The sequence below is a fragment of the Sorghum bicolor genome, chromosome 4 (assembly GCF_000003195.3).
Source record: "Sorghum bicolor cultivar BTx623 chromosome 4, Sorghum_bicolor_NCBIv3, whole genome shotgun sequence".
NCBI lineage: Eukaryota > Viridiplantae > Streptophyta > Magnoliopsida > Poales > Poaceae > Sorghum > Sorghum bicolor.
This window is the reverse complement of record NC_012873.2, coordinates 28,184,231-28,204,606: the sequence shown is the minus strand read 5'-3', so window position 1 is coordinate 28,204,606 and position 20,376 is coordinate 28,184,231. Positions and strand designations below refer to the sequence as shown.

Sequence of the window (20,376 nt, the reverse complement as noted above, 5' to 3'; positions counted from 1 at the left end):
CCTCGCCGCTCCTGTTTATGCTGAAAGACCTTAAGCATTGCTGCTTGTAATCCTCCATGGCTTTAGCAATAGCTTGCTTCCGTCACAGGGATAACATTCTCCTGATCAAACTCAGTAGTCGACATGTCGATCTTGATCTTGAATATAGTCCCACCGGGCGTGCCAAAAGATGTGTTGATGCAAAAGCTGATCTGCAAACACAAAGGGCTAATACCCGATTTAAACGTTAAGGCGTGCCAGCCGATTTGACCTTACTATCGGCAAAGGTGATAACTCGAATACTTTGGTCCCGACAACAGCGATGCGCCCGGATGCCACGGCCAAGAGGTATTCACGCGGAACTTGAGAACACGCCGAGCTTAAGTCGACGAATTCTGAAGAACTCGTAATAAAAAGGAAAATATGACGAAGTCGTCGAAAAAGTAGATGCTGGAATATGAGTAAAAACTTGTGTTTGATTGATTGATAGATGTCTCGATTACAAGGCCCTAGGGTCTACATTTATACCTTGCTCAAAGAGCTACAACCAGACATGACTAGAATTCGAATTCCAAATTTAAACAGAATCCATATACAAAACGATTTAAATAACTAAGGAAAACATAAAACTATCCTGCCGTGACAAGCTGGGACACCACCACGGACCAATTGGCAACCACCAAGTCTTCCTTCCACGTCGTCGGCAGATTCCCCATCGGCAATGATTAATACTGGCCATCGGCATAAACACATCACCACCCATGGGTTTAGCCACATTCAACTGTCTCCTCATCGGCAACCACCCTTATCGGCAACTCTCCTGCAGACCAGTCACTATTGCCTTTTTCTTTCCGATCCACACTCTACCGATCCTGGGTACGTGTCTAAAAACGGTGTCAACACGTTCACAGAGGCTTACCGCGGCGACGATGAGTGCGCTGGTGGTCTTGGCGTCGAGGTTGGGGCACTAGTGTGGCCGGCGGTGAGCAGCGGACCTCTCCGGCGATGGCGCTGCAGTGGAGCTGCTACGGCTGCGACGCTCGCAAGCGGAGGAGGAAGAAGGAGAGAGGAGCAGGGTGACAGAGTGGAGCCTAGGGGCGCGGGGCGGCGTCCCGACCAGGTCATAGCCGGTCGGCCGCGACGCGTCCAACGCCGGCGTACGGCCGCCACGTGGCCGGCGCCGGGTGGAGCGAGGCGGGCGCCGCGCGCGGGAGAGAGAGGGGAGGGGAAGCTAGCCGCGCTGCATGGCTGGGCCGAAAGGGAGGCGGGTCGGCCCAGCAGCGCCAGTCCCCTTTTCTTTTCTTTTGTATTTCTTTTCTCCAAAAAGGTTTAAATGAAACTTTTGAAGCTTTTACAAAACTTTTCAGGGGTTGCAGTAAAAAGAAGAATTGTTCCCCATAAAATTCCCTACAACTTTGCTTTAATAAGTGAAGCCTTCCAAATAGAATTTGAATCACAGATTAAAACTAGTTCTAGGTTTTTAAATAAACTCATTTTAGGGATTTTTATATAAATTCCATTTCTCAAATCCTATGGCTCCAAAAAAAAACAAAATTACTCTTAAACCTTCTAACACGCAATTCAACCTAATTTGAATATTTCACAATTTTAGAAGCAAGCTTAATATTTCTAACCATATTTAATTCACCTAAACAAAGCACCCATAAAATCACACTTGAATTAGTATTATGCTCATGGGATGTGATGCTTATGCCATGCTTGATGAGAATGCTTATGAATGTTTTATGAGACTAAGTGCATGCTTAACACCTAGGGTGTTACAACCCTTCCCCCCTTAGGGAAATCTCGTCCCAAGATTTGGGTTACTAACCATTTCTTATGAAAATTTGGGTAAACTATTTTTAGGTAATCCTCGGTTTCCTAGGTAGCATCCCTATCATCATGATGACTCCACACCACCTTGTATGTTTTGACAACTCTGTTCCGGGTTACCCGCTCCTTGGTATCTACGATCCCCACTGGCTGCTCTATATATTCTAAGTCTGCCTTTATTTTGATTCCTTGGGGTTCAATCCTTTGTTCGGGTACCTTCAAACATTTCCGTAGCTGGGACACATGGAAGACTGGAAAGATTGAACTCAACTCTTCAGGTAATTGAATCTTGTAGGCTATAGGGCCTTTTATTTCCAGTATCTGATATGGTCCCACATACCTGGGTGCAAGCTTGCTTCGAACTCGGAAACGTTGAACTTTCTTCATTGGCGTAACCTTGAGGTACACATAGTCACCTATATTGAATTCAAGTGGCCTTCTTCTCTTATCAGCATAACTCTTTTGTCGCGATTGTGCCGCCTGCATATGATGCTATATGATTTGCACTTTTTTCTCAGCCTCGTTCACGAAGTCGATACCATAGTATCTCTTTTCCCCAGGTTCAACCCAGTTTAATGGAGTCCTGCACCTTCGACCATACAAAGCTTCGAACGGGGCCATCTTGATACTCTCTTGATAGCTATTATTGTATGAGAACTCAGCCAATGGCAACCATGATTCCCATGATCCCTTGGACGATAACACACAAGCCCTCAGCATATCCTCTAGTACTTGATTGAGTCTTTCCGTTTGACCCGAGTTTTGGGGATGATACGCTGTGCTTCTTATCAGACTAGTCCCCAAACTCTTATGCATTCGCTCCCAGAAATGAGCGGTGAACTGTGGTCCTCTATCTGATATGATGGTCTTGGGAATGCCATGCAACTTGACGATCTCAGCCATATATATATCAGCATACTCAGGAGGTCTGTATGTGTTCTAAACTGGAATGAAATGAGCCGACTTGGTCAATCGACCTATGATTACCCAAATCGAGTCATTTCCCTTTCGTGTCATCGGCAACCCTGTGATAAAATCCATGCTGACCTCTTCCCATTTCCACTCTGGAACTGATAACAGTTGTAACAGACCTGCAGGTTTCATATGTATAGCCTTAACTCTGCAACACGTGTGACAACGGGCCACATACACTGCTATCTCTTTCTTCATCTTAGTCCACCAAAAGTGAGATCTTAGGTCTTGATACATCTTACTACTGCCAGGATGAATAGAAAGCTTGGAGAGATGGGCTTCATCCATGATGCAATTCTTCAATTCTCGATTCTTCGGAACCACCAGCCGGTGCTGAAACCACAATACCCCTTTTTCATCAACTCTAAATTGAGTCCTTGGGTCATTTTTGATCTTCTCTTTGATGTGAAAAAATACCCTTATCTGTTTTCTGACCTTCGATGACTTGACTTTCAAGTGAACAACTAAGTTGTAAGTGACATAAAACTTCAGGATGCATGAGATTGAAACCATCTTCAAACAGAGGTTGAACCACTTGACAATGCGGTTTGCGACTCAAAGCGTCTGCTACCACATTAGCCTTGCCTGGATGGTAGTGGACTTCCAAATCGTAATCCTTGATCATTTCCAACCATCTTCGTTGCCTCATATTCAGCTCGGACTGAGTGAAGATGTATTTCAGACTTTTATGATCGGTGTAGATATGACACTTATTTCTCAGCAAATAGTGCCTCCAGATCTTTAAAGCGTGCACTACCGCTGCTAACTCAAGGTCATGAGTTGGGTAGTTGACTTCGTGTTTTCTCAACTGTCTTGAAGCGTAAGCTATTACTCTGCCGTGTTGCGTCAGCACACATCCCAAGCCACTTTTCGATGCGTCGCAAAACACATCGAAAGGCTTCTCGATATTGGGTTGCGCTAGAACGGGAGCGGTGGTTAGCAACTTTCGCAAGGTGCGAAAGGCTAGTTCACACCCCTCCATCCAGACAAACTTATGATCCTTTTTTAACAAACTAGTCATTGGCTTAGCAATCTTGGAGAGGTCGGGTATGAAACGACGATAATACTCGGGCAGACCAAGAAAACTTCGAACTTCCGAGACAGAAGTTGGTGCCTTCCAGTCCATGACTTCCTGTACTTTTGACGGATCCATAGCAATCCCTTCTTCAGATAGAATGTGCCCTAGGAAAGGGACTTTCTTCAACCAGAACTCACACTTGCTGAACTTTGCATATAACTGATGTTCTCGCAGTCGTGTTAGCACGACTCTCAGATGCTCGGCGTGATCTTGCTCATTTTATGAATAAACCAGAATATCATCGATAAATACCACAACAAACTTATCTAATTCTGGCATAAAGACCAAATTCATCAGATACATGAAGTATGCAAGAGCATTCGTCAAGCCAAAGGACATGACAAGATACTCATACAACCCATATCTGGTGGAAAAAGCAGTCTTCGGGATATCTTGCGGACGGATCTTGATTTGGTGATACCCGGACCTCAAGTCTATCTAGGAAAACACTTTTGCCTTGGACAACTGATCAAACAAGATATCAATCCTTGGCAATGGATACTTGTTTTTGAGCGTCACCGCATTGAGTGGACGATAGTCCACGCACATGCGTAGCGATTGATCCTTCTTTTTCACAAACAACGCCGGACAACCCCTCTCCGATGAACTTGGCCGGATGAACCCTTTATCCAGTAACTCATTTAGTTGATTCTTCAACTCAGCGAGTTCGTTTGGCGGCATCCGGTATGGCCTTCTAGATATTGGTGCGGTACCTGGTATCAACTCGATTGCAAACTCTACTTCCCTATCTGGGGGAAGTCCCGACAATTCCTCAGGAAAGACATCAGGGAACTCACATACCACTGGTATGTGTTCTAGTGGAACCACCTGTACTGCACACGAAAGACTAGCGAAGTCTAACCGTCGAGGTAGCTTGACCTGAAGCACACCTTCCCCCTGTGGGTCCTTGAGGGAAAGAGTTCTATTTCCGGCATCTATAACTGCACCCCAGTCGGTCATCTTATTCATTCTAATGATAACATCCAGAACCAGCCCTGGCATGACCATGAGGTTTACACGAAACCTTCGGCCACTGATATCCAAGGTAACCCCTGTTACTATTTTGTTAGTCAACACATCAGCCCCGGCTGAGCTGATGCGATAGCCATAACCCAACTTAGTAACTGGCTGGTCATGTTTTTGTGCAAATGCTTGGCTCATGAATGAATGCGATGATCCAGAATCAAACAAAATGACTGCAAGATGTTGGTTGACAGGAAACATACCAGCTGTTACCGGTTCTCCTTCCGGGATCTCCTCTATCGAGGTATGGTGCACACGGGCTGGGTAGGTTGTCTGCTGCCTCTTGGGGTAGGACCATTCCTTCGCAAAGTGCCCCATCTTGTGGTAGTTGTAGCACGGTCCCTTGGTCGCATTGTTGGCGGCAGATGCGGTAGCTTGAATTGCTTTTGGCTTGCAGGAGCTATTGCCACCTTGTACGGCTTCTGCTGTGTTGGATGCCCGGTGTTCCTTCTCTGCAGCGGTCGGAACCTAGCACCTGGGATAGGAGGATGATACTGCTGTCGCCCTACCACTGGTGCCCTAGACTGAGACGACCCGGCTTCAAAAGGCCTCTTACGAGACTTGGATGCACTATAGTTGTTGTTATTGTTCTCCTGGGTCAAACAGTCACTAATGTAAGCATTAAAGGTAGCCCGGGTTCCTGTACCCACGGTCTTCAGCATCTTTGGGCTCAAACGTCTCTAGAAACTAGCAATCTTTTTGGCCTCCGTGTTCACAAACTTGGGGGCATAGCGAGCGAGATTATTAAAAGCGTGTAGATACTGCTTCACGGACTTCGTTCCCTGAGCAGCCTCATGAACTCCCCAACCTTCATTTCAACCACACCCGGAGGAATGTAATTTCCCTGGAAAGCGGTGGTGAAGCGATTCCAGGTGATCGGGGTTCCCTCGGGGTAGGTGGTACGATGATGAGACCACCAAATCCCAGCAGGTCCTTGCAACTGATGTGCCGCGTATTCAGCCTTAAGTTCTTCAGTCATCCGAAGAAGACAGAACTTTTGCTCCATGGTGTTGATCCACTCATCTGCCTCAAGCGGCTCCAGTGCCTCCTTGAAGACTGGTGGTTTGGTGTCCATGAAGTCCTTGAAAGTGCTGTACTGGTTGACTTCACGGCCGCCCTGGTTATCCCGACGGCAGGTATTGTCGGCGATATTGCGCAGGGCTTCTTCCATGTTGCGCTGCATCTATTCCATATTGCATTGGCTCCCCAGAAACTGCGCGAAAAACACGTCCGCAGTGTACGGAGGAGGCGGTGGTGGTGGCGGTGATGGTGCCCTATCCTCATTCCGTCGAGCCCCACCTCCGGAGGTACCTGCTCCATGACCGGGGTTGCTGTTACCCCCGCCACGTGCTTGCACCATCTGCATGCGTCAATGATAAGTAATCGTTAGGAGTTGCCATCAACGGTAGACATGTGTAGAATTATGCCGTACTGAACTTACTGAGGAAATAAATTCGCACAATAAACAGAGGCACAACAATTCATCATCCACATACAACATCACTAACAGATTACGTAACATTCCAACAACAAGGTTCGCATACATCTAAAATTGCCAGCTGTTGACACTAGCTAACTCCACTTAGATACTAGGTTTTCATCCCCAGCATGGTGCCAGAGTGTACAAAGGTGTTTATAAATGTAAAGGCTCTGTAGAAAATAATCTATTCTATCCGCAAGCGCACAGATAAAACACCTCATTGTAGCATTTCACCAGGATAAGTATTCCAGGTATCGTTATTTATAATTCTGCTTAAGAGAACAAAAGGGATGAAAATAAAGACTAAATCTATCAAGGCATAGACTAGAGATAAACTTGCAAGAACAGCGATTAGAAATCATGTTGATTACTAATGAGAAACTCGTCACACAGTCACTTACTTTGGCAGGGGGTAAACCATAAAGATAATGATAACGAATTATAACTTCAAGGGATAAATAACACAGCGATTAGAAAATAGACTACTCCTCATATATGTAGGTGATGTCGGATTAGCTAGAGAATAGATTCTAAGTTATCTACTATCTACTAAGTCATAATCTACTCTAGTTATCTACAAGATCATGTATAGCATAAAAGACTCTTCATTCATGTATAAGGAACATTGCTAAAGTAAATCAGAGGATCGCAAGACTTACTCCACAATACCGGTTCTGCCTGTCCTATTAACGGAGGGTGGACTATATAAGAATCAACGAAGCTGTCACTATCGCGAACTACCACACGACCCGGCCAATAGGATACATTTGTAGATAAATAACATCTAAGCACCATGCTCACATGTGATCTATCACCTAACTCCCTCGCGTCAAGAGCTAAGCGCTTTGCAAACTTATACATAAACTCATTATCAATTATAACTATATCAAATGTAGAACTAGAGCAAACTTGAAACATAATAATTAGAGACATAATGCAATTAGAACAAAGAATTAGAGAAAGATATGAATAATACCAATCTTTATTACCGATGATCCGAATCCAGAGCGTAGTGCTCTACTTCTCTAATTGCTATCTAATCAAACCTCTAAACTTGAAGGATTAGGGAGTAGCTAATTCTAATTCTCTGTGGGAGAGAAGCTCTAAACCCTAACTTTGATGGCTACCTCTGAATAATGATTTCTTCTCTTCTCCTCCAGGGGTGGAGAGGCCTTGGTTATATAGTCCTTTCAAGTGAATTTGGGTCGTTGGATCAAACCGACATTGATTGTATGGTTTAGATTGATCCTTTAGGTCGGTGGAGCGTTGTCCCGAGAGAGAGTCCCGATCCAACTCCTGGCCAGGGCGGGCGCCCAAGGGGGGTGGGCGGGCGCCCTGCCCCCGAGCCCGATCGTGTTCTCGTTCGTTCCCGTGGCTTCTGGACTCTTCTAGATTGAGGAAAATTTCGCGGCACATAATTATCTCGTTGTAAACATGACATGTGGGCCTTCTCTCCATATTCTCAGATAACCCTCTGCAGAAATAGATAAACACCAAAGCTCATGGAATTCTATCAGATAAAACCCTAATTCTAGATGTTTGGTGCATATTGATCCTTCTTCATGTTTATTTGATTGTAAATTTTAGTACTTAAGGACCGTCAACAAACTCCCCCAAGCTTACCCTTTGCTCATCCCTAAGCAAACAGCTAAACTCAGACGGATCAGGAGTTGCTTCGATGTTTTCTTTCCTGATAGGCACACATGCTTTTATAAAAATTCTTCCAGATTAGAGTGAAGTGTTATGGAGCTTAGTACCTGCACTTGAGTCTTAAGTAATCGAAAGACAAAATAATTAAGTCAAGCACTATTCCTCCTGTCTACACTTCACCTTTGTTCCAGAGTTTTTTCATAAATTTTCAAAATAAAACTCAGAGTTCCCAGTAATAATTCTCTCAAGTCTCTCTATATGTGGTATTTGTGGATCCTTACCAAAATGTCACTTACCTATAGCTAATGGAATATTTTAAGTGGGGCTCATAGGAGTGAAAAACAGCTCATACATATGTTGTCTAATCGAGCCATGGATCCTAAAGGAACTCAGCATATAATTAAATCAAGATGAGCATGTGTGGTGGAGTAAATGATAGTTATGGTGAAAATATAAGTAATGATAAAGCTTACTTCTCATTGCTCCTTATATTGCAATCTCTCCTCTTCTTTGATCTTTGCTTTGGGAGAACATGGGCCGTCTTTTTATTTCTTTTTTTAGGTGGGTAGTAGACACCCCTAATTCTACTATCGGACACTTGTCCATTTTTTCCGTTCAAGTGTGCATCTTTGTACCCCTAATTCTACTCTGGACACTTGTCCATTTTTACCTCTCGTCTCACTCTTTTTCTTTCTTTTTCTGAGGTTCCGGGCACTTGCCCCTTTTTATTTCCTCGCATATTTTATCATAACCCATGCCTCTTATGCATTGAATCTTTTTGGAAAGAGAGAATAACAATACTTGGGACAGTGAGTGATAATATTTTTAGAAATTTTTAATGAATGGTGGTGAATGGTGTAGTGGATGCGTGCAAGTGAATATCTTAATTTAACCACATGAAAAGCTCCTAAGGGTCTACACAGCTCGATCAAACTCAATGTGAATATAAGTAAAAGATATTATAGCAAGTATGGCTGTGGTAGGTAGTTTGTTATGCTAGGAACTCATCATGTGATTTGTAAGTTTTCAAAATAAATCTCCAGAACTTAGTGTAGTAGGAACAAGACAAACAGCACCTCAAACTTTATATTATGCCTTTTCTCTTACCTAGACTTTAGTTTTATGTTTCCCATAGATAGTAATTTCAGTTTTAGTAATTCCTGGAAGAACTCTAATATAAAAGCTAGGTACTTGAAAGTAAGCAAACAGAGCAACTGTTCAATCATGCATTTTTTTGGTCTTTTCATTTTTCTAGAGATTAAACTTAGCAGGAAAATAAAGCATACTTATCCACACAATCTTTTTATTTTGTTTTCATGTATATAAAATGCAGTGAATTAAAGCAAGAAAATATTTATTGGGTTTTCTAGGTTTTTCTTTTAAGTTAAATAAAACATTAGAATAGAAAAGAATAAATAAGAAGAGCAAATAAAAACTTACTTGATAAAATTGGGGAGGAACTCCCCCAAGCTTGGATGTTGATGTCGGTCTTACCCGATGTTCCATTACCGCATCATGGTTGTGATGTTGTCGTTCATTGTTGTTGTATCTTGTCTCAGCTCTTGTACTGCAGCGGCATGGTCCTGGTTCCATTTTTGTTGCTCTTCTAGGAGTCGTCCATGTTCTGCTTGCGTGTTCTGGATGTCGAGGAGGGTGTTGTCGGTACGAGTGAAGAAAGCACCGGCCTCTTGGTAGTAGTCATTCGTGAAAGCGTAGGAGGCGTCGGAGTATCGTCCTGCATCAAATTGGGGCGGAGGTCTGGATCCAGAAGCTCCATATGGATCAGTGGAGTACCTTCCCGTATGAAAAGGTGGGTTTGTCCACTGGTGATCTTGGCTCTCCGGCCATGTCTCCTCTGTTGGCTCTTGTGGTTGCGCATGTCGAACCCACAGGTCTCGAAGAACTCGGGGGTTGTAGTCTCAATAATGTAGGTGCGCTGCTTCTTCCAGTCCGGGATCAGCTCCATACCAGGTGCGTTCTCGATGGGTGGTCATTCTTTCAGATGCAACTCGCGGTGGAGCTCTCTGGTTCACTAGTGTTGCTGCAATCTCAATCAAAAAATTTTGAACAACGTAGAGGCCAAGGTTCGGGTTAGGTAACCGAATCTTGCCTTTATCATCATATAGCATATACATTACATTCCCCTCTTTCTTTAACATCCGAGCCTGTCTAAATGTGTCATAGCCATGATAAATTCTTAACTCCTCTATGAATTCTAGTGATGAATTTTCTAGTAAATGAAGATTAGAGGCTAGACGAGTGATAAGTGAAGTACATCCTACTGGTCCTTGAAGACTAGGTACACTAAGCCAATGAGAAACTAAAAGTGTAACAGGTGAAGTGGGTACTTTATTAATAGCAGCATATAAAAGTTGCAAATCTCCTACTCTTACTTTCCTAATATCATCACGATAGAAAAGATTGTACCTAAGCCATTTGTGGAACATCCTAAGAGTGGGGTGTTCCATGTCACTGGTTCGGGCTTGACTATAAAAATTATCTCAAGATATTTCTCTCCAAAACTGGTGTCTCTCAAAGTTAGGTAGGTCGGAGTCAATGTTCAGGATGCATCTAGAAGAGAAACCGAGATGGTCGCTCAGCTCTCTCCAAGACAACATAATTTCCTGTTTGAACATCCGAAAAACAATTGTATTCCAAAATGGTGCCAGAGTGTACAAATGTATGTTGTCTTGGAGAACCGAAATGCTTGTTGAGACTAGCTAACACCACTTAGATACTAGGTTGTCATCCCCAGCATGGTGCCAGAGTGTACAAATGTATTTATAAATGTAAAGGCTCTCTAGAAAATAATCTATTCTATCCGCAAGCGCACAGATAAAACACCTCATTGTAGCATTTCACCAGGATAAGTATTCCAGGTATCGTTATTTATAATTCTGCTTAAGAGAACAAAAGGGATGAAAATAAAGACTAAATCTATCAAGGCATAGACTAGAGATAAACTTGCAAGAACATGATTACTAATGAGAAACTCGTCACATAGTCACTTACTTTGGCAGGGGGTAAACCATAAAGATAATGATAATGAATTATAATTTCAAGAGATAAATAACACAACGATTAGAAAATAGACTACTTCTCATATATGTAGGTGATGTCGGATTAGCTAGAGAATGGATTCTAAGTTATCTACTATCTACTAAGTCATATTCTACTCTAGTTATCTACAAGATCATGTATAGCATAAAAGACTCTTCATTCATGTATAAGGAACATTGCTAAAGTAAATCAGAGCATCGCAAGACTTACTCCACAATACCAGTTTTACCTGTCCTATCAACGGAGGGTGCACTATATAAGAATCAACGAAGCTGTCACTATCGCGAACTACCACACGACCCGTCCAATAGGATACATTTGCAGATAGAACTCACATGTGATCTATCACCTAAGCACCATGCTCACATGTGATCTATCACCTAACTCCCTCGCGTCAAGAGCTAACCGCTTTGCAAACTTATACATAAACTCATTATCAATTAGAACTATATCAAATATAGAACTAGAGCAAACTAAGAACATAATTAGAGACATAATGCAATTAGAACAAAGAATTAGAGAAAGATATGAATAATACCAATCTTTGTTACCGAAGATCCGAATCCAGAGCGTAGTGCTCTACTTCTCTAATTGTTATCTAATCAAACCTCTAAACTTGAAGGATTAGGGAGTAGCTAATTCTAATTCTCTATGGGAGAGAAGCTCTAAACCCTAACTTTGATGGCTACCTCTGAATAATGATTTCTTCTCTTCTCCTCCAGGGCTAGAGAGGCCTTGGTTATATAGTCCTTTCAAGTGAATTTGGGTCGTTGGATCAAACCGACATTGATTGTATGGTTTAGATTGATCCTTTAGGTCGGTGGAGCGTTGTCCCGAGAGAGAGTCCCGATCCAACTCCTGGCCAGGGCGGGCACCCAAGGGGGGTGGACGGCGCCCTGCCCCCGAGCCCGATCGTGTTCTCGTTCGTTCCCGTGGCTTCCAGACTCTTCTAGATTGAGGAAAATTGTGCGGCACGTAATTATCTCGTTGTAAACATGACATGTGGGCCTTCTCTCCATATTCTCTGAAAACCCCCTGTAGAAATAGATAAACACCAAAGCTCGTGGAATTCTGTTAGATAAAACCCTAATTCTAGATGTTTGGTGCATATTGATCCTTCTTCATGTTTACTTGATTGTAAGTTTTAGTACTTAAGGACCGTCAACACCAGCATACATACACTGGACTTTCAGCGTCATCTCATAAAGTTTTACATAGCCCAGATCCAAAAGTACAAGACATGACATGCAACATCAACAACAAAAGAAGAAGGACTAGCTCTAGAGCCCTAGCATCTACTCGCTATGGTCACTGTCCATGCCGGAACCCTCCTCGTCCTCATCCACCTGCAGCTGCCTCTATCTCTGGATCCTCATCCATCTGTTCCTCAGAGTCTAGCTCAGCTGCTCCAGGCAGGTGGTGCGGGTGGAGCTGGTTATGCAGCTGGTGGATCTCCTCATGCAAGTTCACATTGTACTCCTCAGCATTAGCTAGCTGCTGCTCAAGCTCTAGCTGCCGGGCCCTCAAGGTGTCCTCCTCGTGCCAGGCTTCATTCCTCTGACCAAGCACATGAACTAGCATGCGCTCGCAGTTCCTGTGAGCAGTAGTCACCCTGTCTCTCTGCTCTCTAACTGCAAGCAGGTCCTGGCTCAGCTCACTATTCTTCTGGACTGCCTGATCCCTCTCTCGGGTCACACGGGCCAACTCTGCCTGCAGCCTCTCAACCTCAGTGTCGAACTCACGCCGCAGCTAGCGCTTCTCATCCTGGACTGTGAGAAGAGACCCGGACAAGTGCCCCAAACAACGCTCCAGGCCCCCATAGGTCTTCATCAAGGCGTACATAGCACTCATAGCTGTACTGTCACTGTGCTAGTCCTCATCCGCACTCCTCTCTAGAGCGTTCATCTCGAACTGATCCCACACCGAAGTGTAGTGGTCACCCCGGGGAAACACCCCAGCGAAGGCGTGGGCCAGCTCCTGTGGAAACCTCTCCATGAGGTCCCTCAGAACTGCGAAAGCTGCCCTGCTAGCACCGTGGAAAGGCATGGTACCTCGGGACTCGTACACCCAGCAGCCCCAGGCAGGGTCACCTCCACTGGTAGGGACCACTGCCTCGATCCCCACCAAGGTCCCATCACCAAGCTGCTCTTTGTCCCAATAGTAGCAAGGTTCCCTTCCTTTGGGATACCCCATCGAACTGAGCACTCTCCAAAACAAGGTGGGCATCCCAAACTCCTCCAGGAACTTGCTCTTATGATGTGAGCTCCTGGCTGCCAACGGATGGCGAGGGGCCCGCCCACCAGTGGACTTGCGAGCGGTGAGCCTAGTGCGTGCCATCTGCTGCAAAGGGAATACCTGGGGTAAGATTGAGGATTATCTTTAATTATGTTATTTAGAATTGGGACAGATTAAATTAAGGGGAGAAAGTAAGCAATGATATGAAATGAACTTGATGCATGCACAGACTTACGATCTCACAAACTTAGAAACAAGGGTTAACACTAATCGGTATATGCGGTGGCATACAACGTTCTCTCATAACGTAACTAGCGTGCTAGGCTGGAACGTGGTTAGTGTACCTACAGAAAACTCATTTCAGCCCAACCACAGTTTGAACATGCAGAACAAAAATTTAAAGCTATACACCCCACATACACAGACACCCCGTCCATGCATATGACGTGTTACTACCCACATCATCGCCCTAATGACGGCCACGCCTCTCGGGACGGAATCTCCCAACATGTGGTACTGTTCCCAAGCACACCAAACATGTGTGCATGACACAGCACCTAACAACACTCCCCTAGATCGGCAGTGTATCCGATCATGCTCTCACAGCTCCCACTTACCGAGGCGTAGAGGAAAAATTGATCCATTCATTACCACTCAAATGAATGGTACTCATACTATTGCACGCCGTATGAGCGACGAAATAGAAATATGATGTATTAACCCCCAAGTCAGTACTTAACTAGCCACCTTAGAGTCTTTAACTGGGCATAAAGGATATGACCATGGAACACTAGATAGTTTTCCAAAAACTTAGTTTGACACCTTGATTATCATTAATAAATAAAAATCTTTTATTAAACCGGTTTAAATTTTGTCCAAATAAAAATCTTTTACTAAACCTTGCTCTGATACCAGCTGTAATAGAACCGCCCAAATTATAAGAGATTAAGCCTAATGGTGACCATTTACATAGTCATCTCATCGAGCTTAAACCCATATAACCCCGGTAGTCCGTGAAATCTCGAAGGATTTCAAACCACATATCATACATACAGCCAAGATCGTAATAACTTTAGCGGTCACCATTCGCAATTACATCCAGTTTACAGCATTCATAAAATATATCAGAGTTCTTAAATTTGTTACAAACCAAGTTCTCAAGTAGCAGAAGCTTCATAGTTTGAAAATAACACACACATACTTAGTCTGATACAGTGCCATAGTTCAGTCATTCCCACAAAAGCAAAAGATGAGGAAGAGTGACCATCGCCCTTGGTCTAGTCATCGCCCATTGCTGGGTACAAGCAGAGGATGCAATAACCATACTACATTTGACCATCTGCAAAACAACATGGGAGTAGAACCCTGAGTACGAAAATGTACTCAGCTAGACTTACCCGTCATAAACCAAAAATAAAGACTCTTCAAGGATCATGAAGGCTATATGGTGAGGGTAGCTGATGACTTTTTACATAAAAGCACTATTCTGTTAACATATGCTAAAGGAATCCTTTTTCTTTTAATTAGCTCAAGTTGAAAGTATCATTACCTATTATCTAGGTTTGCACCTCCTCTATGGCAAACAGTTATAGTAATCTGATGGTACCTCATCATAGCATTCATGCAATTATTCATCATATAGCCCAAGTGTTCCATAGTCCTTACTACGAGGACGAAGCTCATGTCAAGTGCTCACTGTCCAGGAGCGATGGCGATTCGAATCGATTTCTAACCAGCTTGCGAGTTATTCCCCACACAAACCACACTCACTGATCAAGTGAGCTACAGATCACCGTGTTGCACTATCCAGGACCAATTCGCGGGTTCGACAGGCACCACCCGTACCCGAGGACCGTTCCGGCGACCAAGGTATCCAAGGTATACCAAGATTGCGTGCCACACCCTCGTCGTTCTCCTCAACCATCACCAATATAGCATGTACATCGGGCCGATTCCCGGCCCGGATAGTGCTCAGGCTTCGCGGTCAGAACGACTTATCCTTCCAGCTAAATGTGGGGCATGCATTCAACATGACAAGAGGGCCGTCAACGATCGGTCCTTAATCGACACAGGCAGGGGCACTATGGTCAACCCACCACAAGACCCTGCCCGGTCTCAAATTCCATTCCACACTTGGTTATTCTTTCCCAAAGCAATCACCGCTTAATCAAGTAGGTATCCACCTATATCTCGCAGGTGACAGGAAATCACCCGACTTCTACGGGACTAAGCAAGCTAAGCATAGATTCCGTGCCTATCTACATAGGACAAGGTAGATAAACAAGTAGTGATATCAAGGAGTGCATATGCATCAACGGTATCAAGCAATTCCTACCACTTAAATGCAATAGAGTACAACAAGCATAATATATTATTGAAGTTAGCGAGAATAGGGAGACTTAGAATGCTCCGGGGCTTGCCTTTCTCAAACGTGCTCGGCTTATGATCCGGGCACTCTTGCAGCTCTTCTCCGGGCTCTGACACTCCCAGAGGTTCCTGCTCCTGTGCTTCCTCCTGCTCCTCGGGTCCTACCTCGTTCTCCTGCGAGCCTGTATGATGCATGTGTGCTCATGAGTGGAGTGCTAGATGCACGGGAGCAATGCTTATATGAGAGGGTACCAAATAACCATGACATGATGCATAGATGATTTAATTGGCCATTCTTTTTACAAGGTAGTCAACATCATCCGAGAACATGCAATCACACTAAGCCTCTATTCCCTTCTCTTCTACATATTATCCTCAAGTGTAACCAGCAACTCACAAGATGCTTCAAAGATACACCAAACCCCTTTTATTTTACTTAACTTATGTATAACAATTCATAATTTCTTTATTCATTTTTAGGCCTACACAAGTAACATATATTTCTGTTTATCAATAATTTCCACAAAATTACAGTAGACTACCAGTCAAACATAAAGTCTACCATAAATTTTTTCAGAGTATCTGGACACTCATTTTGAGCTACAAAAATCACAAGATCAATTCATAAAAGCAAGTACAAATACTCTACTATGATATAAGTGTCAAACAGCAGATTTCATATTTTTATAAATTACTTATTATCATAAGAAACAACCACAAAAATTTCTAGATTAATTGCATGATCCAATTATTTATTAAAAATCATAAACCACTACCATGCAAGCATTTAAATCACCATAAATTCATTTATACAGCAAATAATGTGTAGCAAAATTTTCCCAGTGACTAATCATCCATGCAGAGCCAGCAAAACAAGTTTCATATTTTTCTGAGTTATATTTTAATTACTATGCATTTTCCAATCCCAGCAAAAACATGGATTAAATATATTATACAGAAAAGGCTTTCAAACATGACATGCAACCACACCAAACTATAGATCCGAGAATAGAGAACACACCAAAATTTGTTTCACCAATTTTGGAGCTATACAACTCAAGATATGGATTTTACATCATTTAAATCAATTTCTGGAAAAACCTTTATTTAAGAAAACCGACGAAAAACGTTAGATTCACCCGGATCCACACCCGCAGAGGCGCTGACAGGTGGGATCTAGGGGTCGTGGCCCCACGGGTCAGCCATGCAGCACTCCAGCCAACTTCGGCCGGCCGGCTCTCGCCGACGGCGAGGTCTCCAGCCACGGGGTGAGCACCAGCGTGTTCCCCGTATCGAGGCGCACCTAAGGGTGCCCTTGGATCGGCCGGATGGTGACCGGAGCACCCCCGACGAGCGTGCATGGTGGCACGGTGGCGCTGCTCACCATGGCCAGGCCGCTCCGGTGCGGTAGAGCGCGCGCGAGTGCTTCTCCGAGCTTCCTCACCGAACTACGGACCTAACGCGCCCAACAGCGAGTGAAAAGAGGGAGAAACTAGCGAGATTCGACACGGTGGAGCTCTCCGGCGAGGTCGGAGCAACTCCGGCGAGCGATTCACGGCACACCACGGGCTCTCACCTCGGTAGAGCGTTCACAGAGGCTTACCGCGGCGACGACGAGTGCGCTGGTGGTCTTGGCGTCGAGGTTGGGGCACTGTCGTGGCCGGCGGTGAGCAGCGGAGCTCTCCGGCGATGGCGCTGCGGTGGAGCTGCTACGGCTGCGACGCTCGCGAGCGGAGGAGGAAGAAGGAGAGAGGAGCGGGGCGACAGAGTGGAGCCTGGGGGCACGGGGCGGCGTCCCGACCAGGTTATAGCCGGTCGGCCGCGAGGCGTCCAACGCCAGCGTACGGCCGCCACATGGCCGGCGCCAGATGGAGCGAGGCGGGCGCCGCGCACGGGACAGAGAGTGGAGGGGAAGCGGGCCGTGCTGCCTGGCTGGGCCGAAAGGGAGGCGGGTCGGCCCAGCAGCGCCTGTCCCCTTTTCTTTTCTTTTTAATTTCTTTTCTCGAAAAAGGTTTTAATGAAACTTTTGAAGCTTTTACAAAACTTTTCAGGGGTTGGAGTAAAAAGAAGAATTGTTTCCCATAAAATTCCCTACAACTTTGCTTTAATAAGTGAAGCCAAATTCCAAATAGAATTTGAATCACAGATTAAAACTAGTTCTAGGTTTTTAAATAAACTCATTTTAGGGATTTTTATATAAATTCCATTTCTCAAATCCTATGGCTCCAAAAATATCACAAAATTACTATTAAACCTTCTAACACGCAATTCAACCTAATTTGAATATTTCACAATTTTAGAAGCAAGATTAATATTTTTAACCATATTTAATTCACCTAAATAAAGCACACATAAAATCACACTTGAATTATTATTATGCTCATGGGATGTGATGCTTATGCCATGCTTGATGAGAATGCTTATGAATGTTTTATGAGACTAAGTGCATGCTTAACACATAGGGTGTTACAAATACCACTGGGAGGAGAACCAACCACTCACCCGAGTCTTTGGGAGCCGCCCCCACTTTGAGCTTCTTGGCCATCGAGGGTTGGGCCTGTTCGAGCGGCCGCTTCAACCTGAGGAAAGGGGAATAAACATAAGAGAAGCCGTAACCTGAGAAAATGCAAAGACATCAGAAGACAAGAATCACAACGTTAAGATCTTACCCCACAGGAAGAGCGACCCGCCTACCAGCACCTCGACCAGCTGGCCTCGAGCCGCCCCGCGTCGAGACCCTGGGCCCCTCACGGGCGGGCGCAGGCCTCGGCTCGGCGTCTCCCGCCTGGCGAGCGCCAGGACTAGAACTCCTACGACCTATTTCACCCTTACTCGAGGCCGCGGCGCGGCCACGGGTCAACGGCCCCGTCGTCAGAGACTTAACCCAGTGGCCCGCCTTAGACGCAGGAGGAGGTTGGGGGCGGGGGACGGCCCGACCCTGCGCAGGCACAGGAGGGGTGTCAGCACGAGAATGGAGCGGAGAGAACTCCCCCTGTTGGCCATCGCGGGACCCGCTCGACGCCCCCTTAGGGGCTCCCGTCCGTGGGACGACGACGTCAGCTTGCGGCGGGCCCTCGAGGATTCTGTTGAGACGGGCCGCCATCCCCTCAGAGTTGTCGCTGCCGTCGTCGCCCTTGTTGCCGTTGTCCTCGTCGGGAGAGTCCTCCTCAGGCTCCCCCCTTTGCCTGGACATCGCCCGATGTGTCTCCAGCACTTGTCGCTCAAGATTCTTCTTCTTTTCCTTCTTCTTTTCTAAGTCCTTTGTGGACTTTTGCTTCTCCGCGGACTCACGCCTCTTGTCACGATCGACATCATCCTCCTTCATCGGAGGCTTCAAGGATCGAGCATCAATCGATCCCTGCACGAGCGAAGCTAAGTCTTAAAAAGGATCGAAGAAAATCAAGAATCGAAGCCATAAAGGGGAGAAGGACTTACCAGGTCAATCGACCCCTTATCAGGCCTCATAGGGAAGCCGTTGACATGCTCAGGCTGAAAGTCGCCTGCGACGGCCGCCCTAACTCTGGCCACGACCTCTTCGTCCGCAGGAGCCTCGTTGGACATCCGGCATGCCTCGAGATCCCGGGACAAAATGCCGGGACCAATCTCATCCATCCTCAGCAGTCGAGACATCAACGGGAGAATCCTCCGGTGATGGACAGCTGAGAGGACGAGCGCCACTGTCAGGCCTTCCTCGCGCAGCTTCTTTAGGGCGTCGAGGATGGGATCGAGTCACGATTGATGGGTCTGGATGACACCATACTTCCAGTGGTTTGGGCACTCTGAGATCAAGCACCCGGTGTAGGCAGGGAGGAGTTCATCGTCGTTCTGTAGGTAGAACCAATGGGAGTCCCACCCGGCGTGGTTCGACGTCAACCCCACCGGGATGTACTCCCGCGGCTTCTCCGCCTTGCCGGTCTTCAGCACCAGGTTGAGGCACCCGACCCGCATCGGCTTCCTCTCCCATGTGGTTCCACTGGGGGCATGGAAGAGCTCGCCCCGATACAAGTGGAGCCACAGATCCCAGTGCGGCATCATCCCAAGGTAGCCCTCACACACCGCGGCGGTGATGGCGTTCGGCGAAAAGTGTTGAAGCTCCACACCGTAGTGGTGGCAGAGCGCCCGCATAAAGCGGCTCGGAGGGGAACCCAAGCCATGGCGGTGAAACTTGGCGAAGGAGACGACGTACCACTTAGGCGGCCTCGGTTCCCGGTGGTCCACCGCCGGCGCGATCCACTCTGGCCGCGATGACGAAACGTGAGGGCGCAGAAGCCCTTCCTTCTCGAGCTCTAGAAGCCGACGCTCCGTCATCGATGACGGGCGCCAGTCATCGGCGGCGATGAGTCTCACCGACATCTTGAGGAGGAAGGAGAACAACTCTGCTACTGCTCGAGGGTGCGCGCGCGTGAGGTGGTAAGGAGGCAGAGGCAATAACGAGGGCAAGAGGCGGAAGGAGCGACGACCTGGAGGCCCAAGGATATTTATAGACGGCTGACCACCAACGGACAGTTCCGGCGGATACGGTAACTCCCCTAGTAAATACGCTGCCTAACGGTCCTTGTTTCTCTCACAGACAGGGTGCTACGAATTCCATGATGGTACAGTGCCGCAACGGCTCCCGCCTGAAAAGGCACGCCCAACGGGCAAAAAGGCGAACCGCTGCGACCCTTTCCTTCCCCTGTAAGCTAAGGTACGCATTCGT

At 45.9% G+C, this 20,376-nt stretch overlaps 1 protein-coding gene across 1 annotated transcript; it reads right to left on the bottom strand.

Moving 5' to 3' along the window:
* On the bottom strand, positions 18,343–19,289 carry LOC110434774. Its single transcript, XM_021459499.1, has 2 exons — positions 19,113–19,289; positions 18,343–19,035 (listed from the first exon to the last, which is right to left on the bottom strand). The coding sequence occupies exons 1-2, from the start codon at positions 19,287–19,289 to the stop codon at positions 18,343–18,345; spliced, it is 870 nt and encodes a 289-aa protein (XP_021315174.1).

What these genes read in the sequence shown, in the direction of transcription:
- LOC110434774 (XM_021459499.1), bottom strand. Translation starts at nt 19,289, where the DNA reads ATGGATGAGATTGGTCCCGGCATTTTGTCCCGGGATCTCGAGGCATGC. An exon ending in ATAAGGGGTCGATTGACCTG is followed by an intron (nt 19,036 to 19,112) that starts GTAAGTCCTTCT and finishes TCGCTCGTGCAG; the next exon opens with GGATCGATTGATGCTCGATC.